Source organism: Xiphophorus hellerii, chromosome 19 (genome assembly GCF_003331165.1).
Source record: "Xiphophorus hellerii strain 12219 chromosome 19, Xiphophorus_hellerii-4.1, whole genome shotgun sequence".
NCBI classification, from domain to species: domain Eukaryota; kingdom Metazoa; phylum Chordata; class Actinopteri; order Cyprinodontiformes; family Poeciliidae; genus Xiphophorus; species Xiphophorus hellerii.
In genome coordinates, this window is record NC_045690.1 from 15979607 (window position 1) to 16005194 (window position 25588).

General features: G+C 37.4%; 1 protein-coding gene across 2 annotated transcripts in view; it reads left to right on the plus strand.

Annotated features, from left to right (window-relative positions):
• Positions 1-25588, plus strand: part of alk (ALK receptor tyrosine kinase) — a 430726-nt gene that overhangs the window by 366257 nt on the left and 38881 nt on the right. For both annotated transcript variants that reach the window (XM_032546829.1, XM_032546830.1), the window contains exons 7-11: positions 77-205; positions 1794-1897; positions 6242-6414; positions 9013-9107; positions 19280-19393. In XM_032546829.1, coding sequence (XP_032402720.1) covers positions 77-205; positions 1794-1897; positions 6242-6414; positions 9013-9107; positions 19280-19393 — 615 coding nt within the window. The remainder of the gene's footprint in view (positions 1-76; positions 206-1793; positions 1898-6241; positions 6415-9012; positions 9108-19279; positions 19394-25588) is intronic.

Consider the following 25588-nt stretch of genomic DNA (forward strand, 5'->3'; position numbering starts at 1 on the left):
GGCTGCCAGTGATGAGTCCACTTTCTTGCTTCGTTATACATAAATCACTGAGATATTCTCTCCTATCTCTTTCCAGGAAACTTTCTCAACGGTAGCTACTGCTCTTTTGAAGAGGGCGATTGCAGCTGGCAGTCAGTTCCTGGTCGAAACCTCTCCTGGAGACGATCCCCATCTAAAGGAACCAGGCAGAGCTGCCCCTCATCAGGTTCGTATCATACGCGTCTCTGATGTAATCATATTAACATTCATTTCCAGCCTCTCAGAAGTCTAGGTGAGCCTTACAGAGATGGACTTCAAAGAGGCAAATATTGGGCATTTCAAACTGCAAAATAACACAAAGCTAACCTTGAACATATTGACTTTGTGAATTTGGAACAACTGAGACTTCAGACATGCCAGATATAGTATTTCTTGGCTTGATCAGTGGTCAGAACACTGGAACAAACAGAATCCCACTGGATTTAAGTGGCTGTGGAGAGCTGGCCTTATTGTGAGGGGTCGGCTGAAAATGTATTTATTGATTCGAGAGGAGCAAATAAATCTGTTGTTTTCATCCCTATTGTGATGTTAACTTCAGTCACTGTCAATTAATTCTTTGAAATGCTTAAGCAACAGTGCACAAAAACAGAGACAAATTAATGATATGCAGAAAAATAGAATGGTTTTGTTTAATAGAACGGTTTTGTTTAAACCTATTGAAACTAGATATTTAACTACATGGTATAAAAATACATTTTGCCATTTTTCTCACTCTGTGACATTAGATGAGATTAAAATATTTTTGTTTCAGGTCTGGTAAGATTACAAAAATTGTTTGCAAAATGCCAAAATAATAAATGTTTTTATCACATTATTTAAATTAAGATATTTGACATTATTGTTCCTTTGAGCAGTCCATCCACCTGATGAATATCTTTCATTTTAAAATATGCATATCAATACATATCAATCTCAGAACAAAATAAAAAATAACTTGTAAAGCTGAATTTCATAATCCACAGTGAAACATGGGATGAATGGCTAGTCAGAGAGGAAGCCGCCCTTACTCCAAAAGCAACATAGAAAGTGAATTATAGTTTGCAAATATACTCAGAGGCAAAGATTTCCCTTTAGTAGACATGTATGTTGTTGTAATAAAGCTGAAATTAAATGTTTGGCTACAATCATTGTCACTAGGTTTGAAAGCAAAGGGGGAAGCTTCCAATCCAAACTGTGGGACATAACAGCATCATGCTGGGTGCATTATTTGCTCATATTTATGAGTAAGGAACATTATGTAGAAATATTTTAGCGACATCTTAAATGAGCAAACATTTGTGCACATGGGTTTGATCCCAGTTCGTGACATGAGAATGAGTGAAAGCAGACCTGGCTGAGTTCTGTCAGGGGAAATGGGCCAAAAACTTAGCAAAGTACAATGAGCTGTTTGTGGAAAGTTACCCGAAAACAATTGACCCCAAGTCAAAAAGTTAAAAGCAATGCTAGCAAAAATTCCAGAAGTAATATTTGGTAGCATTTATGCTCACAGGAAATGTCTGTAAGTATGAATTAGAATTTATTCCACTCATGTTTCTGACATTTAGCAAATACAAATAATTTTCCTCATCCTAACTGACCTAAAACAAGAAAAGATTTTAGTGTGATAGATAATGAGAAAAAAATAGTTATCTCTCTTACATGGTGTATGTACAGTAAGTGTTTGGTTTAATTTGTCTTCATTTTGAGTGTACAGTTGATTACGTATTTTATATTGTGTCCCTTCATACCTGTGTTATATATGTGTTTTTGCAAAGGGGTAACATTTACAACAGAGGGGGGCCATTCCAAAGGTCAGCGGGGCTCAGCGCTGCTGAAGAGCCCTCTCTTCCCCCCTCCTCTAAGAAACTCTCCCTGCACGGTGAGTCCCTGTAGTTTTTTATTTTTATTTTTTTCATTTATAGTTTACAACAAAACCCGAACCAGGTTTATTCATTGCCTTTTGTTTCCTGAAGTTTTGGAGGGAAATGAAGATTTTTAGCCTCGTGTTGTTAAATTTTAAAAACTTTGCGTGTTGGTTTTGATAAGGAGATGTGAGTCGACTGATTCCTCTCCGGACATTTATTAGGAACATCAGGGCATAAAACCATTCTTTTATGGAAGAGCAGCAAAACAAAGCAATAAGTTTTCCAGTTTAAAGTTTGTGGGAGAATAATTAATTTAGTTATAAATGTGGTCAGAAACTCAGAAAGCAAAGAAAAGAGAGTCTGAGCTCTGAAATTTTTGTGTTTCAAAAGATTCAAAGAGAAGGTGACCACAGGTTGTAAAACTCATGCATTTTTAAAACCCTCAATGTGTTCTGGAGTGAAGTTGTATATATTCTGTGGTATAGAGGTTTGCTTATTTGTTTTATTTCTGCTCTGTACCCTGACCTTTCCAACCACCTCTTCACCCTTTGCATGCTTCTTCAAACATTTACGCATGAAGGAACAGTCAGAAACTAGAGGTTAGAGCTTAATGCAGAATAGATGGAACAAAGAGGTAGATCTGTGGGTCAAAGGGTCAGACTATAAGCATTTTCAGAACTCACAGAGCACTGGAAATGTCGTTAAAACAGCACCTGTAATGTAGGACACAGTAGAGACGCACGATGTCTGTGAGCAGTAGCTGAGGCCGCCTCCATACTCTGTTACCTCAGAGCTTCATGACAAACAGCCAAAGATGAGACAAAATTCAGCATTAGCCCTTTAAATCCTTCCATTTAATTTTAATTTGTTGAGTTTGATGCGTTTTCTCCACTCCTGGATAACTTTGTTCAGAATTGCTGACTTGTAGCTAAGAGTCAGATCAACTGTGCTTCCATGTCATAAAAATACTTCCAGCCTTGATGCCCAACATGCTTATAGAGATTTCTATCAACAAGTGTAATGCTTGGAAGCATTTAGTCACCATACGCTCAAGACAGAGTCTGCCCCATTTAAACAGGGAAATTAAAATATTTAGTTGGCTCTGAGAATCACAACGTTTACATTTAACTATGTTTTTACTGTTTAAATCCTGTGATAACATATGTTTTTTACATTTTTAAATTAATTTGGGCATAATATTGCCCACACCAATTTATGCTGAGTCTGAGATGTGCCATTTCACCCCTCAAAAATCCAACTAATAACCCAGTTTGATTTTATTAACTGTACTGAGTATAAATAGATACATTTCAAAACTCCATTTATTTTAGGACCCAAGTGAAACACATTTTATAGATTAATTACACATAATGGATGTGTGAAAACCTTTATTTCTGTTGATTATGATGATTTTCCACTTACAGCTGAAAAAAAATATGGCATTTAAAATTTGGAATGTTACATTTGACAAATAAAAAAAAATGCATTTTTAAAAACACAAGAGTGGGCTTAATGATCCACTGCATCTTCTACCCTTACGTCCACTCCCATAAATCTCCTTTCTGGTTTTCCCCTTGGCCTCCAGCCTGGTGTCCCCAACCTCAGCGTCCTCCTACTGATATAATCATTGTCTCTCTTCTGAACATGTCCAAACCATCTCAGTCTGGACATGAGCTGTCCCTCTCATGTACTCATTCATGATCTTATCTATCCTCATCACGCCTAAAGAGAAACTCAGCATCTTGAGCTCTGCAGCCTCTAGCTCTGCCTCCTGTTTTTTCCTCATTGGTAACGTCTTTAAGCCACACAATATCCCTGCTCTCACTACTCTCCTTTATTTCTATCACACCTGACACTTTTCTCCACCCATTCCAACCTTCTTTCAAAAGCTTCTTCACCTCTTTTACACACACTATTGCTCTGGACCATTGATCCTGAGCAGTTGAAGTCATCTACATTCTTTGTTTATACTCCCTGTCACCTTTCCCTTCTCATTCACATACCTGTATTCTTTCTTGCTGCAACTAATCTTCATTCCTCTCTTGTCCTCCACCTCTCTAGCTTTTATTTTAACCGCGCCCTGCTCATTCTGCACATCACAATGTCATCTGCAAATATTATATCCCATGAAGACTCCTGTCTAATTTCATGTGTTAGTCTGTCCATTACCAAAGTAAACAAGAAGGGGCTTAGAGCCAATCCCGGTGGAGCCCCTCCTCCACCATGATCTGCGGTCACTCCTACAGCACACTTCACTGCTGTCTTACAAACCTCTTTCATATCCGTCACCACTATAATATACTTCTCTCCCTCTCCAGACCTCCTCATGTAATACGACAGCTTCTCTCTCTCCTCCCTATCAAATGCTTACTCTACATATACAAAGATCCAATGTAACTCCCTCTGGTCTTCTCTGCACTTAAACCAAAAATAGCATCTGTAGTACTCTTTCTTGGCATCAAGTTACTTGGCCCACATTTGACCTAAGCCAAGCTTCCACCACTGTTTCTTACAGCTTCATTGTATGAGTCATTGTACTTTGTTACATGGTGAAAAGAAATTGCATCCTCTTTCACTTCCATATAAGACATTTTAAAACTGCATCTTCTCTTTACCATGTGCTAAGATGATTTGAATCTAACCCACAAAATAAAACACACAGCAGATTCCAGACTTTCATTTCTTCAACAAAGATGAAGCCAAAATGAAAAAAATAATAATTATAATGTGACCACATTTATAAAAGAAGGTTTTCTCTTATTTGTTTGTTTAGTGTACAGGTGCATATTCATGTGACACTAAAATGAAAAGATTTCAGCAACGACCATAGAGAAAAAAATTGTTGTTGGCCATCAGAATGAAATAATTATAAAACTAGTTGCAAAAGTATCTAAAGTCTGTCATTCTACATTCAGAAAGATTATTCACAACTGGCCATGAGGTGAATGTGGAATGCAGATGGCCTTTTTAAATGTAGACCTTTGTTCTGTGAGTGAGTTGTTTCTTTATATTAACAGACCAGAGTAGAGTCCATTAAACTGCAGATGGTCGCAGTTCATACATCTGCACCATGTTCACTAATGAACAAGATCGTAGATATGTAAATTCCTTTGGATGAAACAAAATCCAAAACAAGACCCAGACAGAGTGGTCGCCCAAGAACCAAATAACCTAGAGTAGCTTATTCTCATGTGCTGTTCACTGTTTGCAGCAGTGTTACACTCTTCTGAAAACTCCTGCACTGCACACTGAAGGTCATGACCCATGGACGCTAACTGAACCACATAATCTTCAAAAGGCAAAGATGAAATCATAAGGCTCACATGCGGCCATGGGATATGGGTCACGACCGAAAGAAAGAGAATCCAGATACAAGGAGCTGCATCCAGGCTGCAGAGTGGACTCATCTTTAAAGACAAGGATGAGCTCAGTCATCCTCGGGAAGCTTGGATAGAGTCGCTGCATCAAAAGGAGACAGCTGAGGTGGTTCAGGCATATGATCAAGATGCCTCTACTGCGCTTCCCTTCAGAGGTTTTCCAGCCACATCCTACTGTGAAGAGAGAGTAGAATACACAGAACTCGTAGGAGGAACTATAACTTTTCACCTGAGATTAACTGGATCCCCTGTAGGATTTTAAGAGTGTCCTACGGGGGAAAGGATGTCTGGGTTTCCCTTGAGTTCAAATTCAGCTTGTGGGCTAATAGTTAAAATTCATAAATGCACAGTTGGAAAAATACTGAATAAGTATGGCCTATTTGGAAGGATTTCCAAAAGAAAGTCACTTCTTGTCTTAAAAATAAATGTCAAACCAAACGTCAAGCACAGGGCTGAAGAGATAATGATTTAGGCTTATTTTGGTCACCACTTAACTAATCTTTACATGTCAAGGTAAGCGTTAAAAGAGATGCCATTTGTCCAAAAGTTGAATGTGGCATAAAGTCAGTAATGTGTAGAATGATTACCCCAAAAAGCAGCATGTTTTCCACAGAATGACTGGAAGAAAAATCTATGGCAGAACCTTAAGCGATGCCGACACAAATGTCTGGATTCCTAAACAAAATTAGGCAATGTTGAAAGAAGAGGGGACACAATTGCTGTCTCTGCACTCAATTTTGTTCTAAGCAATAGTAAATAGTTTTTTCCATACTCAGTTTTTCCTGTATATGGAATTCTTTTTGCTGTTACACTTTTGAGGTTAAACATACAACCTGAAATAAAGATTTCTTTCATTTTTTTGTTTTACAAGAGACTTTTTTAGTCTCTGCAACAATGGCAAATCACTAACAAGCTCTAACCCCCACTTTAAACTTTTGTCTTTTTATTAGAACAATTGAAATCTTCTCTTAACTCCAACAGGTGAGGTTCTGGTTCTGTTCCGGAGGCTCACAGCGGGACTCGTTATCTCTGTGGATCGTGGAGAACAGCACAGGGCCAGACGAGCAGCGCAGGCTGTGGCACTCAGCCAGCGAGTCCAAATCCGAGAGAGGCTGGAGGCTCATCACGCTTCCTCTTTACGGGCTGGCAGACTGGTACGCTCACCTGCTTCACCTCTTGACAGACAGCAGTGATTGCAACAAAGCAGTGTGTTTAGATTGTCTGCAGGCGTCAAACTGTCAGCTCCACTTTAAATGCTTAAGAGCGGATAAGTCATCTGAATCGCATTCAAACATGACTCTGACACAGCCACACAGATGCTCACCACTTCCTCACACCCCTTCAGGTGGAGTTTTCGTTCATTTTTAAGGAACTGCTTCCACTCGGCTTGACAAAATTAATGAATCCCACCGGGGTATCCACAATGGACTTTCCAATGAGTACGTCTGTGAAAAAATTTTAAAAAAAATACCCCCCTTCTCTCTTTTCTTTCAACCTGTCTGTGACCAAATGAATAGAACCTAATACACAAAACTCTCCCTATTCTGCTTGCCTTCCAATTAACTCTGGCCTTGATTTCCCTTCAAGAAGAGATAAATTAAAACAAATCAAACAAAGAAGCAACCCAGAAAAGGGCATTTCATCTCTGTTTGCCTAAGTGAGGGTTTCTTTCAAGCTTGAACAATCCCGCTCCTTGGAGAGTGATTAATTTTTGATTCCTGGGTTATGTAGTCAGCTGTGCTTGTGCTTTTGATTTGAATGTCATGTCCATAAGCACTGGGTGAACCTCCAAGACTTTGCTCAGTGACCTTTGTAAAGCTTAAATAGAAACAGAAAGGCCACCTAATGTGTAGGTAAAAGTCAAGAATCAGCAGATAATTTCGATATATAAAACTGCTACCAAGTGAAATATTACATCCGCATCAACATAGAAATCTTTCACCATCTGTGAGAGGACTGCTTCTATAGTTATATTAAATATTTATGTTAAAACAATTGATGCACATTTCATGGCTACTTTGAGTTATATTAAAGTGCAAAAAATAATTTGTTTATAATAAATCTGTGCTGAAGAATGATTTGTTTCCTCTCCAATATTTAATAAGAATATTCATTCTCATTAAAAATTCATGACATAACCAATTTGAAGAAGCAAATAGACTTTTTTTATCAAAATTAGGGTTTATTTCATCAGTCAAAATATCTCCATGTAAATTATGGATTATATTTCTTACTTATTATTCTTAGGTCTAATTCCTGATTTAATTGAAGTAAACACAAAAGAAAAATTAATTAGACGATAACAGTAATTCTATATCTCTTCTACTAAAGCTAAGAAGAAAGAATAATAACTGAATGTTTAACATATTATCTAAACCTAAAATATGCTATCCTTTTCTGTCTCTGGAGTTTAAAGAATCTGGAGACTTGTATCTTGATTTTGAGGTACATCAATAATAGTCATTTGAAGAGAAAAATTAGATAACTAGATCAGGTCCTGTAGCTCTCCAGGTTCCATTTCTCAGCATTTGTTCAACCTGAAGTTCGTTCTGTGGCTGGGACATAGCAGCCGGCACAGATGCTTTAGTGGTTTCCTGCTTTGGATAATTCCACATCCGAATTGGAAACAAATTAAAATCCCTTGTAAGAGAATCACTTGAGACAGTGAATGTTTGGTGCTTACATGCTCCACAGACAATATACACATAAACTGTTCTAGTTAGTCAAGCTAAACATTAATATTAGATGCTACAGAAAGTTTAAGATGTCCATATTCCTTTTGTCTTTAAAATATTAGTAAATTCCTATTGAACTGCAGAGCTGTGTAACACTGGCTGCTCTCTCTCGCCTCATCGGTCAATGATTACGATAAAAAGACGTCCTGAGTACCTTATTCTACTCAAATAATAAGTGTGATACACAAAAGCATGCTATTGGTTTTTTTTCTTTCTGGAGTTCTGTTTGGACTCTGAATCGGTGAAAAGAGTTCTGGAAATCAAAGGTGTAACCAGTTTGATTCTGGCAGAAAAGTGCCACCTTGACAACTAATAAGAAATATAATCTTCTTTCTACTCCACCATTTCAATTACTTAAACTGGTGGGAAGCAAAAATGTAAATCACTGTCAGTCAAATTGTATATATAAGGTCTTGCATGTTTTTTACTCAATCTCTTGGACAAAAAAGTCAAGGATACATTTCAGAGTTTAACATATTCATTCTTATTAAAAATTCAGTTATCATTTATTTTCAAATTACTTTTTAAAATTTACTTTTAGAATTTCTGACAGCTCCCAACTAGGCTCATTCATATTTTAAAGAACACTTTGACATCTATTAGCAGACATTCAGAAATCTTCTTTTGAATGCAACACTTCAGGGTCATAATAACATTCATGTTCTGTGTTTTTAAGACCCCAGGAAGCTATTAGTGTGGCATAAGCTGCTGTTTGGCCACCCAGTTTGAATTACATTTCACATTTATGCTGTTTTTGTAACCATGGCTACATTTGTACCTCTGTTTTAACACCACAAATGGTTTCACTTTGAAATAAGTCACAAAGCTCATTTGTAAATGCAGAAAACACAGGATTTTGTTAACAATAGAAACTGAGATGTCAGGAAGCACACAGAGTACTCCGTCTAAAACCAATTCTGTCCCAAAGCATAATAAGGCTTCATCGTTCTTCACCCAGAAGCTGTCTAATCATTTCAAAGTTGTTTTAGTTGTTAAATCATATTTGCCTCTCCTCAGGTACTGGCTCCAATTCAATGCAGAAGATGGACTTGGTTCCGGTTCAGCCATGTCTCTCGACAACATCTCTTTCAGCATGGACTGCTTCCTGGCATGTGAGTTTTATAAAAATCTTATTTTTTCCAGTCTTGTTTTTAGCACTTGATTGTGATTAAGATTTTTTGACAGTGCTTGATTTATTGAGTTTCTCGGGCAAAATGAGTGGTGGATGATGAGCTCAGTAAAATTGATATATCACTTTTATTTAAAGGTTTTATCAGGAAAAATACAAAAATTAAATGAGCTAAATGAACCTCAGCACTTTATTTAATTGACAAAAATAATTGAGCCCATTCTTAGCACATTCATAGGAAACAAAGGGGAAGCAGTTTTTTGGTACTGAAAAAACCCCAAAACAACTCATTAATGAGTAACCTCCATACATAATAGCTGAATTTTTGTTTGTCTGGTTCATTAAGGTGTGTGTTAACACAAACCAAAGCGGGAAGGCATGAGCAATAATCTCTGAGAAGCAATAATTTTTACCCACCAATCTGGGAAGAGCTTCCAAGTGATTAAAGTCAATCTTCATGGAGTGAGGAAGATTTTTGGAAATCATTTAACATAAATAAACAATCCATCTGCAGACTTTGGCAAGTATGTTGAGTGCTAACCTTCTGAAATGTTCTTCAGGTGATAAAAGGTCGACTTTGTAATTATCTTTGTATCTCATAAAGACACAAAGTCTCATCTGAGTCCAACACTGCACTGCAAGTAAACTGGGTCATGGAAAACATGAATGTGATCACGGCAGCAGCAAATCTGCAACAGAATAGTTGGTGAAAATTCAAACAATTAAGACGATGCAGTGGCCTAGTCAAAGTCCAGACTCCAGAAACAAATATTTAGTAAAGAGTGGGCCAAACCTCTCCCACAACGATGTGAGCGATTGATAAAGTCACACGGAATATGTTTACTACAGATTAGTAAATATATTTCCTTCCTTTATTAAACTACTGGTTGTAAACAGGTTTTCACTCATTGCTTCTGCATTTTGGTCTTCTTTATTTAAATAATGTAAAACATCCTGTTAGTCTCTATTTTGCACTAGATAAATATATGATAATTGCCATTTAAGCACATTTTCTTTTGTTAAATTAGTTGTAAATTGTAAGCCAAAGCCATTTAAAGGCAGTTTTACTATAGATGACAATATTTCTACTCCACTTTAAGAAAATGGTGTTGGGTAAACCTGCTTGCAGACTTGGCTCCACATAGATTAGCAAATCTTTGTAGAAATGACAGTCAATGATATTTCTTTAAAAGCACTTTCTCTAAGAACATCTGATGTGGTTCTAAAATGTCAGAGCTGTTTCTGGCTGATTGATGAGGGTTTATGTTCCAGTGTTTTACTGCTAGCTTAGAAAGGTCAACCCTCGAGTCACCTCTTCAGATATTTTTGTGTTATAACTGAGGCAGTTTATTGGTACGAAAACATGAGAGCGATGACAGCCGTGTAAGAATGGGAATGAAAGGTTAGGAGTTCAGAGCCTCCCCCTGTGTCTGCCTATTTGAGGGAACCTGTTTGAACTGTGATGAGAATAGTAATGACTCAAGCATCTCCGACGCCGAATATAACTCTAACAGACAGAGCTGTGCTCAGATGGAGCAGTGGTGAAGTATTATTCTCTGAAGGGCAGGGACATGGCAGGCTCACACTCATGCATCATCTGATGCTTGTAGGTTAATTATTACACTGATCCTGTCAGGATATGGAGGCTTGTTGTGCCAAAAACTGTTAGATTTTAGATATACTGGAAATGGTTTAGCACTTATCTAGATTCCAGTATTCATTTCTTTCGCAATTCATCAGTGCAGACACAATCTCAACATAGTTAATCAGCTGAATGCGGTGTGACCAACTAGCAGAGGAGGGGTCATCATCATCCTCCATCACCCAGCCTTACTGGGCCAAGGACTGTTTTATTTAAGCACATCACATTTTACAGAAAATATTTGTGCACCAATTTATGTTTTATGTCCTCCGTAGCGGCATCGCCGGAATGACAACACTGTGAAGGGATCATCTATTCCTGTTTTGCTCTTTTTCCAGATGAAAAGTTCTTCATCTTGCAGCCCGTATCTATTACCACCAGCCGCACTTGACACAGTCGCTTTTTATTGCCTATATGTCCAAAAGAGCCAACATGAGATGTGGGCGCTCTTAAAGGCGTAATTTCCAAGAGTGATTACTGTGACTGATGCACATGATGGATATCTGTGCTGAGTGACACAACACTGTAATGTGTTTTGGTGGGAAAACATACCGGGAACATATTATGCAGAGGATCAGCCATCCGTGGCTGTTACCCTACACATCTCTGTGCTGCGACGTGATATATGGTTGGAAAATCACGGTGATGATGCATCTGTTGCCCTTCAGGTGTTGGACTTGGCTGTCAGTTTTAGCATTTTAGTTTCATCCATTATCATTAAATTAGTTTATTGGGTAAGACAGCATAGGAAGTTCATTCTTCTCTTTGTGAACATGTGCCTTTGTTTATTTCCACAGAAATTACCAGAACGTGGAGTTTGGATTAAAAAATAAATATTGTATTTAGAAATGCAAGCTAAGACATATATAATAATATTATAAGGTAGTGATGATGGTTATAAAATATCTTTCTATGACAACTTCATGATCAGGATTCATTGCAGCTTTTATTTATTGGACTCAACAAAAATCAGAACAATGAAGAAGTGTGTGGAGATTTAGGAGGGATAATTGTAGATTTAGACTAGTTTGTAAAATCTTTTGGAGCCATTTTTAAACAACTGCAGATTTTAAGATAATTACTTACAACAATTTTACATAACTACAAGATATTTGGAAGCGTCACCAAATCAAACAGCTCGAGGATTGAAGCTAGGGTGTTTAAACAAAACCGTGAGCCTAAACACACATCAAAACTGGTTTTGGAATCGATAAAGGAGGAAAAGATTATTCTTCTGGAATGGATTCCAAAAAGCTCCAAATTATTGGATAAGTGTTCATGGTTTAAAGCCAGCCAACCAATAAAACTCAACCAATTCTGCCAAGGAGAGTGGTCAAATATCCAACCAGATTTATGACAGTAGCTTGTTGAAGACAACAAAAACTGTCAGTCGAGGTGCATTTTGTGAAAGGACATTCAACCCATTATTTGTGGGGGTATAGCTGCGTCTTTGAACCTGTATGTATAAATTTGAACCTGATAAAAGCGATTATAAATGTTTAGTAATTTAATCTTGGAGAAAAGAATGATTCAAAGAAATAATTTTAAGGTCAACATTCAACATTTATAAATCTCTGAACAGAGCTTCAGTCTGTTCTTGAATTTATTGAAAACTTGTTTCTTCCAGCCACATCATTTATAGTTCTTTTTTTTTGTTATTGCTTTGCTAATTACAAAATATTTACTTGAATTTTTATCTACTACTTGTAATGATAATACAGATACAGGTTTTTATCAATTACCCCTTAAAAGTGCTGGTGTTAGAAATAAAGAGCAGACATTTCACAAACCCTCAGTGCATTTGCAGTGAATACTTCTAAGGCTGATTAAAGTGTTTTATTCATACCCAGGGCCTCATTCATAATCTAATTTAGGATTAATTAGTTCTCCAGTATCACCTAAACAGTTAGTACTTATTAATACGCCCATACTCTACAGTGGAGATGAGCTCATCTCTAAGCAAAGTCTGGACTTGACATAAACAAATTCTCCTGCAGGTCAAAGTAAGACTGCGGTGAACTTTACATGAGCTTTATGAACAGTGGATAAAAGGTCAGCTATCAATTACCAGACAGAGGGATTTATGTTTGGCTGTCCTGTTCTCCTTTATGAGTTCTTATAATTAAAGCCTTAGCTTTTTCTTTTTTATAGTTTCAACCAGAACTCTGCATTCTTATTCGGTGACTTATTGTTTTTTTTATAAATGCTTCCTTCTGTTGTATTTTAGTGAAATTACAACACATCACAACACTACCTAGCTTGTGATTACACATGAGAAGAGTAAGTGGTTAAATGAATAAATACATTATCAACTGCCAATAGTTTATTTTATGTAAATTGATGCAACATCTTCAGGCTTATATGTCATGTAGACACTAATATAGTCAATATAAATGCTTAAGGTAGGACAACACCACAAAATGCAATCGTCAGGATATTTTAAGTTTTAAGTTAAAATTTCCATCTAATGGACCAAACAGCACCATCTGTTCTCCTCATGTGAAAACAAAAGAATTGGAGGAAACATGCAAAACAAAGAAGTAAGGATAAAGACTCAAAACTATGTCAATTTTGTATGTAGCAATAGTTATTTTTGCAATTCCAGGTGTATGCACATAGATTTAAGCAAATATGATGTTTCAAGTTGAAATATTGGTATATGGTGGTGATGTTAAAAAGCTCAGAATTATTGATCCCCCTATGAATTTCTTGTTACTGCATTTACAACACATTACTAGTTTCAGAACATCAAATACAGTTGACAAACATCAAATGAGTAAATTCAAAAAGAGGTTTTGAAATAATGATTTTAGAATCAGAAAAAAATCAGAACGCAAACTTTCCTTATAGTTGAATGACCCGTAAACCCATTAAATGGTTGTCCCACCTTTTCATGGAGTCATGTTGCATCCTTCGAAGGCCAGATTTGAAGACGGATTATGTCCCAGCAATGTGGCATAATCAGTCTTAGTCTAGAATATAGACTGCCCATTTTCAAAGACTTTTCCAAATCCTTCTTATCCATTTATTTGACGGCTAGGTCTGGTGTCTTCGCAGACCACGCTATATCAAGTTTTCTTACAGGTCAAACAGAATATTTTTGTTTTTGTAACAATGGCAGATGAAGCAGGAAATGGAACAGGAGTGGAGAACAGTTTTAAATATAAGTATATTAATGCTTGGTGATACAAAAGTTAAGCTAAATGTGTTAAGCAGTTGTGTTGTTGGGATTTTGTCATTCAAGTCAACATGTATTTAAAAAAAATAGGTATTGAGAAAAATTAACTCATTTAATTAATTAATCTAAATAATTAGAAAGAGACACAAAAAAGACAACTTTTTCGATTGCCATTTTTACCAGCTTGTGTTTAGCGCTGTCACAGTTGATAGGAACAGGACAAATACTGAGATAAGAGCAGGAATACATCTGAAGGCTGGACGGTCCAAATTCATCTCACTTACGTTCTCTATGGTCGACGAAGGACGCAGCTCCATCTTTCGTCATTTGCCACCTGCAGTACTTAGATTATCTACCAGAGGGCATTCACAAATGTTTGAGCAAAATTTCAATTATGGAACAGAAGTAAAAGCCTAAGAAATGCTAAATCTAAAATGATATGTGTGGCATTAAAGAATTAAACACAGATCTCTACATTTGACTTAAAGCAGCATTGCTATTATAAACAAAATTCTAAAATATTGTCTATTTATTAACCCTGTGTTTCCCACCCACCCTGGCATCAAAACTGTTAAAGACTTGAGACATTTTGAGATGTGCAGGTGTGGTAACAAGGTGCCTCTGCCCCCCCACCCCCCACTCTCCTGTCCCCCCAGCAACAGGTCTCTGGGGCGCATCAGGTAGCTTATAGCACAATACTAATGAACAGCGACAGTCACGGCCACTGATGCCCTGCCCTGTGGATCAAGCAGCTCAGTGCTGGACCCGAGCAAGCGAGCTCTTGTTCCCCCTGCAGCTGCATACCAATGCTGCAACGTGTTGTTATGCCCAGAATAACAATGCAGGCAAGTTTATTAGCAACTCTGTCGAAGATTCAAAAAGTTGGTGAATTTACTGACAACAAGTAAAACATCTACAGGTCCTAGTTACAGAAAGATATGACTGCATAGAGTCCTTCTCCTGAGCAAACAGCCACTGCAATCACTCTTATGCTGCATGTAATCTCTATCTGTATCAATGCTCCTGAGCTGCAGTCTTAAACAATCATATTTGTGTGTGGATTGTGGAGTGAGGGAATGAGATATTGATTTTCCTGCAGCCACATCTGAAAAAAAATGCACAGCTGAGTTTTTCAAACATTTGAAGACAAAATTACATGATTTTTTCTTTTTGCCACAGGTAACGTTCAGCAGAGACATCAGCTGCAGCAATTAGGTCCAAAGCTGCATATTTAATGCCAGACTAAAGATTTATGATCAGACAACCATTTAACAGAAAATTTTGCCCAGAAGAAGAGTCGAGGCACGTTAAAGTTTAATAGTTTGCTGTAATTCAAAGCGAGAATGTTTTGGTTTGACCAAATCCAGCTCTGCCACAAAGCAGAAGGTTTCTAAAGCTCTTAGCTGCTGAGGGACCCCCCTGCCATATTGTCGTAAATGGTGAGACTTCTGCCTGAGGTGACGGGGGATCCGGGATGGTAGAGCGGGAGTGCTGTTGTGCTAAAATGATTACAGAGATAAAGATGAAAAGTCTTGTTTATCTCCCCTGATGCTGCTGCAATGATGTAGGAGGGTAAAAAGCAGGTCTGATTTGTTCTCACCAAGGAGGCAAATGACACATTGTGGGCAAGTCGTCGGCTCATCGCAATTAAGAAACCCGCAGTCAGATTTCAGCTGGAGTTCCTGTAAATCTTTTTCAGCTTCTCTGAAGAAATATTCGCTCATCACAAGAAATTTGGTGAAATATAAATATGCAACTAGTTACAGTAGAAATATTTGAGGCTTAAAAAGGAAAAAATAACAAAATAAACTTACAAAATAAACCTTTTTTGCCTTTTTACCAAACAGCGCAGCTCTGCGGGGAGTAACACGAAGCTGCAGTATGAACAGCCGGTCTGACGTTATGCTGTGTAAGACGGCTGCAAACCTTCACTGTGTTTCTTCTTTATAAAATGCAAATTAACTGCAGAAGCCATAAAATTGGCCTCTCCGTGAGCAAATCCACATAGAGAATAGGAATAGGTTTTAATATGTGGGTTATGTGACTATAAAGGATCATTTACAATTTCAAGTTTTTGCTCTGGGCACAGAAGTCTCAGAGTTATTCATAACCTGAAGTCTGGATGTGGCTGAAACAATCACAATATCATCTTTCTGCATTATTTACTGAGAGAAGGAAGGGAAATAGCGTTAATTTGAACCTGCCTGTCTTTTCGCTCCGGGTTTATCCAACAAAAAATCCAACAAAATATTTCTTTGACTTTGTAGAGTAAATACCTGAATTTGCGCAGCAACAATCAAGGGTCATGATGGAGAAACATAGCTAGGATGTGTAAAGAAAAATCAACAGTAACAGGTGAATAGAATCTGTGATCAGAGCAGAAAGTTTGGATCTAAAGCTGTGGGAAAAAAGATCGTTTAGGCAGCTTGAATACTGTTGTTTTTCTGTATGTCCTAAACTAGGACAAACAGTACAACAACAAAACAGTCTGAGAATGTGTGTGGCACTGTACAGAGGTAGGAAAGATTATCAAATAATGAGCGAGAGACTGGAGTGTCATTCAGGGTGATGCAACACTGAGTCACATCTTTTTGATCCACTGTTCAAAGGTATTAGGAAATGGCCTGCTTTACGGGGTAATCATGGGTTGTTTTTGTAAAATTGGTAAATCAGAAGGAGCTTACTGTTCATCTTTTGTGAACTGAAAAAGAAAACTAATTTTGTATCTGTAAGCTGAAAAGGCTTGCAAGGTTTTGAATTAGGTAGCATGTTTACAGGTCAGGTGTGCTATTTGTACTAGTAATATTAATTATTGTACTGTCTGCTGCTTTTTTCTACCAACCAAGCAGTGATGTAGCCATCCAGCCCTTATCTTCTGTTTATTTGAGTTTGGGTCACAGAGGTAACGTATCCAGGAGTAAAAACTTAGACATCCCTCTATTCTGTATCCGTTTCCAGCTGATTCTCCAACCTTTCTATTCCAGAAAGGAAATACACTAACCAGGTGTTCCTCTTTAGCTTCTTGTTTTCGCAAATAGCAAAAGAAAAATCTGAATAATTTCAAATAAATGTGCCTAACCTTTTGGATCCATGTGTTAAATGTGAGAGGCTTTGGTTTTAGAGAAACATTTCTGACTCCTTTTTGAAACTCTGCCAGGAGTAATTACTATATTTCTGAAGGTAAAACAGGGTCCAATCCGGCTCAGGCAAGGTGTACTTAATAAATTAGCCAGTGAGTGCATAGTCTCTCTCAGCGGTCTGGTCAAAGCAGGACAAATCTCAGGAAAACCTCTTATGGAAGTTTCTTCTGCTACTGATAGAGCAAACAACCAGGTTGGATTGAAATAATAAATACACTAATATTTTAAATTATTAGAACAAAGTTCCACAAAGTTAAAATTCTTGTCACTCCACAATTACAATTTTAGATTTGCACTTTCAGGACTGTGTATTTTAGGTTGTTGACACAATGCTAACCCAGACTGAGCTGCTGAAATATGCAAGGAAGGATTACTTTCACTGTGGACAGTGTTGTATTTGTTGCATCAGAGTGATCTCTGAATCCCTGTAGGAGTGAAACATGCCCACAAAATTTTATAGTCTTTGCTGTTAGTCACAGCGATCCTCTTGCGGCTTCTTTCTGGTGCGCTGTGGTGAATTAAATATCAACCTAGAGACTGCAAGATGGGAATTTAACTTCTGTCAGACCAATTAAAGATCTTGTTGGAGGAATTGCAGTTTTCATTTTAAGGTTCCCTCTTCTCATTTGGCTCTGTATATAGTTGATTTTAATCTCACTCAGGACCCAGATGCTTCTTCTTCTTTATTGCCATTCTTCTCTTTGGATCTAGGAACTAAACAATTAGCAAACAAGACCTCAACAAACTAAAGGTTTAAAAAAAACCAGGGTCTCTGTCAGATTCTTTTATTATTTGAAGTTGCTGCCAATCAGAAAAGCTTTATGTAAATGCTGCAGAGATTTTCCACATATCTTTCTGAATCTTACTTACAGTTAAGAGAAAGAGAAAGTTTCTCCTGACTTTCCATACAAATCAGAGACGATTGGGTGCAAAGGGAGCGGCAACCTGAACAGGTGGAAGCTCATTTCAGCTGCTTGTATCCAGGTCATGATCCTGTCTAATAACTATAAAGGCCTTGGAAAGTAGACATAGCAGTAATAGTTTAACTTTTTAGCATAACTTTTTCTTCGTCCTAGCTAGCATCAGAGCCTGTATCTGCCTGTGGAGCTTCATTTGACTATTCCACACCCACTCTATTCTGCCATCCTAGACCAGAATACTTGAACATCCCACGCTTGTGGCAGACTTGCTCCCAGTGGTACCAGAATGGCCTCAGAAGTGGAGAGCCTGAGTGTCATCCCAGCTGCTTTTCACTGAGAACCATCAGTGATCTTTTCTTTTACTGATCATATTCCTGTTTCCATTAGAAAATAAGACAAAAAAACCAAAGAAGATGTTAGTTTTATAAATAAAAAGCTTTTTTTTGTAAAAGCACCTCCTTTAAATGCATTTCTTTTTACTAAAAGAGAGAGGCACACAATGTGTTAAGAGAGGCTTTTTTGTGCCTCTCTAAAAGAGAGACACATTCACAAAAAGCAACTATTTACAGCATTCTTGGTAATTAGAAGAGTGATACCATTAAAGATTTAAAACCTCTGGCTCTGAATCACATTTTTCACTAAAGACTAAAATACAAGTTGCTGCCTTGGGTGAAAAATAAAGACCAAATGTTTTTCTATTTCATTATGCATATCACACCTTGACATTTTATATTTCTTTCACTAAACAATTTAGAAAGATTAATTTAACTCATGACTTCTGTGAATGACTGTAACAAGAGCAAATTATAAAACTTGACTGCGTACCAATCTACATTCCCACACAAAACTCGCATAAGTGAGTTTTGTGGTGGAATAACTTGACAGACCTGCTCAGAGTCATGACCTTTACCCCCTTATGTACCTTTGGTAGAGACTGTAAGCAAAATCTCCTGACAACATCAGTGCCTGACCTCCTAAACTTTGCATAAATTAAACACCTCATTAATTAAGTAAAGAGCTGTAAGTCCTTTTAGTTTACAATATGTGTGGCTACAGGTTTGATGAATTGCTAAAAATTAACCAGACTGAATTGTGCTTCCACGTCTTCTGCTAGATAAAGACTGGATGAGATGGAGGGAAGGATGTGTTTCTCTCTGCTGTGTGACCAGAGGTGGCATAAACTAAAAGAATCACCACTGCTGGTGGCTTGACACACCCCCTGAGATCTTTACTCACTTTTGCTTTTTTCTCTGAATTTCTTTTGTTTAATTTCAGCAAACGGGGAGTTTCCACCGGTGGCCACCAGCATAACCCAACTCCCATTATTACCAACCAGTAAGACTCCAGTACCTGACATCAGAAGCCCTCCGGTGATCGCCACAGATTATTGTAAGTGTGTTTTATTGCAATAAATTAGATGCATGTGTGAGTGAATGAAGGAAAAAAGGAATCTGGTGTTTTTTGCATCTCTAACACCTGTTTTGCCCTCTCCCACACACTCACGCCTACACGCTTTAATGAGCTACAAATACTCTTGTCCTGCTAGGTATGGTGTCAGTGTGTGGCCTGGAACAAAGTAAGTGTGCCCCCTACTGGTGTGCTCTGTGTTCAACAGCTGAGCGAGTGAATCAGAGATCTCCTTCGGCATTAAATGGAGCAGGACGGACAGTTTTGAAGTGTAAAACCGTCCAATTTGTCTCCAGAGAATGTCAGTGGAGCCAGATCCACTGACTTGACATTTTTCATCTCGCACTCTGTAAATTTCTTACTTCAAAAGAGTAAAGACAAGCAGAGGTTCGTTTTGCAGATTCTAAGCTGCAAGTTAGTTACTTTACTATGAGATCTTCTCAGAAATGTTCTTCCGCAGAAGCACTTTGAAGTACTTGAAATGCATTTTGAACTTTTGAAAACTTCTCCTCTAAAAGTTATCAGAGTTTCTCCTCATAGTTTAATGTCTCCTGATGATTTTATTTGTCAGCCATGGCTTCTAACACTTTGATTATTTACATGAAAGGACCAGTGTGACTGTTCAAATGCAGTGACCAGAAAACTGATATTTATGATGTTCACTGACCACAAAGCAAACATCACATCTGGCACATATGTTGAGCTGCACAATAGGAAAATAATGAGCCAGGCTTCTATATACTGCTGTTTATGGTTTTATTGAACATTAAAAGAAAGCACACCCTAATAATTTTTCCTAAAAATCCAGGTTAGCAGCAAATAATGAAGAAAGAAATGACAGAATTACAAGGTTGGAAACAAAATGTTATGTAGTCACTGAAATAACTTGGAATGCAACATGAAATTGATCTGGGCAGCTCAGAGAAGGGAATGTGGTCTGTGTCATTTGTGCTTTTAATTGACGTTTAAAACGTCTGATACACACTCAATTCCTCTTTCATGCTTTGGCCTTATGATATTTACCATATATTGTCAAGGATTAAACTTTCTATCTTCAGGCAAGGTTAAGGCATCTGATTTCTAACCAACTCGTCAGCTATGTAAACCCGAAGGCCAAAATACTTATGACCTCCTCTCAAATATTACAAAAACATCACCCACAATATCCCATGGCTGTATCGACGTCTAAACTTTCATTTCCCTATTACTTTTAAACACTGCACAGTTTTTATGCCATTGTGTTTTGGTTTTCATCAATGTAAGTAAAAAGTCTGTACATCCCTGTTAAAGATTACAGTTTTGTAATGTTAAAATAATATTAATCTAAAATAACTATAAACACATTCATACTCGTTGATTACGAGTCATTAAACACCAAACAAAATTTAAAGTGCCTCAAGCTAACACCAAATAAAGTTAAACTACTCTAGTAGACATTTCCTGACATGTTCAAAGTTCCATCTAAAAGTTAAACCATATTCTTCTGCTGAGACTGTCTGAAGCACCATTGAGTTCATATAAAGGTATCAGTCAGAACAAGGTTACAAATAAATTCCCAGTTCATTTAGTTAGCAATAGAACATGGTCAAGATAGTTCATCAAGTGGGGAAAATATGTGCAGGAGTAAAATTCCCAAGAACTTGACGTACCTCCTAAATCAATGAAAAGACTAGAAGAAATGTGGTCAGGCCGAGTGCTTAGAGCCCAACAGCAACATTAAATGAGCTGCAGAAATTTCGGGCAAGAACAGAAATTGCCTCGTGGGAACTAGGGCTATGACATCTTTGCCAGAAAAAAAAATGTGTTAAATATTCCTCTTTAATTGCTCAATATTTTGAAACCTGGCCAGAACAGACTGAATGCCTTTGTTTACTTCTTCTACTGCCGTTGCCAAACTACAGCCCTACATAGGCAGACTACAAGTATAATACAGCAGAAAATTGACATCGTAGTTCACAAATCTTCCTTCTGTTCACAGACTGGCCACAGTGACAGACTACTTAATAGGACATAGTGTTATCATAAAATGAAAAGGTTCCCCACAGTATTAGTTTAAGGATGTCCACTACCACAGTATTTTTAGTTTTTCCCTGAAAAGATTCCATTTTTTTCACTATTGGGGTCTCCAGGTTAGAGGTCACATTTAAGTTAGAAAAATCTCTGAAATGATTTATTGTAATATTTTATTTTTGTTTTGTTTTGTTCCATCACAAGCCCTAGCGTTGTGGAGTGTGAGGACTTTTTATATCCAATGCAGTCCAACAACTTTGAGGTCTGGTTATAAAAGGTCTGCTTGTGTCTTTTAAATGCTGTTTGCTGAATTTGAGTTGGCACCAATTCACTCGAATGAAGCTGCTAAAGCCTCACAGGAGCCACAGAAGAAAACAGTTATCAAATTAAAGATTCTGAGTTTCTACAAAATGAAAATATTTACTTTGGTATTTAAAAAACACAACACATTCTGGAAAGCTTCAAAGATTCAGCACCGTATTTTTACACGGAGAGAGGAGAGTGGGTAGAAACCTTAGGAGCAGCTCAAAGAGGAACCGTCTTTATTGTATGTTTGCAGACTAATTGGCTAAAGTTTTTAGGATTATCCAATTTAATGCCTTAGGAATGTAGAACAATGAAGTGACTGTGTGAGGGAATGTTTAATATCTGACACAGCAGACACAAGAGCCAGGCAGTTTCTGAAGAGAAACATCCAAGTGTCTTAAGATATTTGCTTCAAGGGCAGAAAGAAAGCGGTATAATAGGTTTACACAAGTAATACTTAGGATGGTTGGGAAAAGGGCAGCAGGCCTCAAAGAAGGATGGGAGTTTGAAATCCCACTGCTCTCGCCCTTGTGATTATCATAGATATTAAGTCAGGGGGAAAGAAGTTGAAGTTGAAGTTCTGCGTTGGCCCTTCCACAGGCAGCCTTCAGCGGCTGCCATTCGACAGCCGCCTTCTTTAGCCTGGTGCTTTGACATGTGGAGGACAGCATGGCAGACCTGATGAGGGCTTTAGCTCAGCAGATCTGTCACTCCAACAAGCCTCTCATCTTCCCCCGGACACACTGGGTGATTAACCCCACCAAACGTTCATGTCTCCCCTCACTCTCCTCTTCACCCCACTATCTGGGACGCAGACATTTTGTTCCCTTTCATTTCTACATTTGTTTCTTGTCTCTAGCATGTAAAAAGCTGTTATTGACTCTCTCTTCGCTTGTATCACTGCCTTCTCACTCTGCTATCCCGTCTCACTGTCAGAACTTGCTCTGATCTCAGTCTGTTGTCCCACTTTTTTCCTCCCATCCCCCTGACATCACCTTGATTCTTTTCTTTTTGTTTATGCTTTTTTTCCTTCATGAATTTACCTCCTCTTTGGGAGCAGAAACTTTTAGTTCTCACAAACGTTATGCTCTGCAGCATCCGTACCTGACTCATCGTTTATTTATTTATATAAGAGATGGATCAGAATAAGGATACATACTGTATATGCCTGAATAATTCTTAGGTTTTAGACCAAGAACCTTTCATTTATTTCTTGAATTAATGCAGAAATTTATTATGAAGCTCATTTTGTTGTAATAATAGTTTGTCATTGTCTCCACAGCTTCCTTCCTCAAGAAAAAAAATTAAACATGTGGGTGTAAGCTTGAAGAAGTGGAGCTTTGAAAATAAAAAAAATAAAAAACTCCAGTTCTGTGAGGTATATGAAGTACATGGGTTGCTAAGATCCACCTGACATTACATGTAATGTTTTCTGAAGGTTAAAAAAATTCAAGAACAAGATTTTTTTTTCCCTTTTCTATTCCAAACTTAATTAGCATGACAAAGAAGTGGATCTTCAGCTGTGCTGAAAGACCATATGCATGTTGCAGCATTGAAATAAGGATAATAGCAGTGGTTAGTTTGTTATTAGTGCAATATTTCTACAGCATTTACATCAGGGGTTGGCAATTAAATTTCCAGAAGGATCACATGTTGTTTCATTGTTGTTTTGATTGGCCATATCATCAGCTAAATTAAAATATTTCAAAAATAGATGAGAAGATATTCTCTAAAGTAGTTATGGACAAGCTATCCAATATTATTTGGAGACAATTTTTGTTAATATGTAAAATTTCAAGTGTCAAACATTCACACTCTGCACAACCTGACTCAACCTGCTCTAATGCCCACACCTGATGTGTGTATTTGTGGGTAAACTCAGAGTGTTTACCCACAAATGAGTTGGAGTAAAGAAGGAGAATAATCTGTAAAATGTGGGCTAATAACAACATCAGCATTGCAGTTTTTACCAGTAGTATCGCTATTAAATATTAATTGTGCATCTTTACTTTAAATGTTTTTACTGGCTACAGAAAACAATAGTCAAATGCTTTTGAACAGTGAAAGACAGCATGCCTCATTAACCACTGAAACATTATATTGTGATACTGTATTTAGTTAACTTTTAGAAAAACATTGACTAAAAATGTGTGCTGGATGCTACTTTCAAGCTTGACTCCATCTGATTTCACCGGAGGGGGGCTACATGATATCAGATAATTGGATTGCAAAGTTACTTCCAACACTTGTTGTGACCTTTAGCATATACTGCAAAACTCCATCCAACTTGCTAAAAATCATTTTTTCACAGGAAGTGACCAATCATAACAACCAAAAATAACAACCAACAAATCATGTATTCCAAGCTGTATTTTGCTAATTAATCAGCACATTAACTGATACTGAAATTATGTATAGTTTCGCCTTTACTCAGAAGCCTGTGAGTTGATAGTAACTCTTATAGAAAGGTTTGAAGAGGTAAAACTTTATACATGTTATTTTTAAAATGTTCTATTCAAAACCACAAGTCTAGGACCTTTATAGATCCTAAAAATACAGTATACAAAATTTGCCTGTATGTCTACTTTGCCTTTTGTGTTAGAAAATAAAGCCAGTCTCAGTTTTCTTTGTCTTCTGGACATGTTTGCTTGTCTGTGGCTGTCAAAGATTTTCTAAGCTTTGAAACAATAAGTCCTTATAGCAGACTGTCATAATGCCGCAACATATCACTGTGTTCACTTTTTATCCAGCAGGATGTGAAAGGATTAGATTCTTTAAACAAACCCTTCTCCATTTAAAGACGAGCCAGTTTCATTCACAAAACAGCAGCAGCAGCCCAAAGTTTGTAGATGAGAAATGGCATCAAATCAAAGTTGGACGACATGTTGATTGAAGCATTCTGATGGGTTCTGACAACAGACGCCATCCCTTGAGCGCTGTCTACAGAAAGGAGCTTCAGCCATTTTAGGTTTGCGCATTAGCTGCACAGAATAAAAATCTGTCAGCTTCAATTGTTTCCTTGTTTTTTTAATCATTGACCTACAAAAATTCCTTATAAAGTGTTATTTTCAGCTGAAGATGGAAACAAGCAGTCACCAAGTCGGATATAAGATGGATACTGAGTCACATAAACCAGGGGTTTTAATTCATTTTAGTCTTTACTCTTCAGGTTTTTATTTTAGCATTCAGAGCCAGTCTTAGTGTGACAGTCTTGATGTATCTTTCTAATGACCGGCCCAAAGAAGACACCAGCTGCAGGATAAGGTGTGCTCGTCTTAAAACAGGACGCCAGTGAGGAATAAATTGCTATTGTTCTCAATACTGTGTTTTTTGGGGGTTTTTTTTAAAAGGGTGAGTCTTATTGGCGATAAAATTAGGGATCATTAGGATGAAGAAGCTAGACAGTTAATGAAAACTTAATGTGAGGCAAAACCCATTCCTGTAGTAGTTTTTTCCCCTTTAGGTAGAAGTACATTTCCATAAAACAGTGGAAATACAACTATTTTAATTATTAAAACCTTTAGAGCAACCTTTACAAAGAATGAGATTAAAAATCAGACTGTTGAACCAAAATTATTCTTTAGGTATCATAATCTGATGGATTTGATCTGCATTTTACATATTTTGAATAAATTTGGTTTATGACCTGCTTAGCATTTCACAAGATCACCGTGTTCCCTTTGTAGTGTTCATTTAGTCTCTTCCATTAGTTTCCCCCAGTTGCATCAGTCTCCTGTTACCGACACAGCTGTCAACTATTAGCATCAATTCCTTGTCTCCATCCCAGTAATACATAGAGTCCCGTCAGGCATGACATTATGACAAGTGAAGTGATCCTCTCCATCATACCACCTGTTAGTG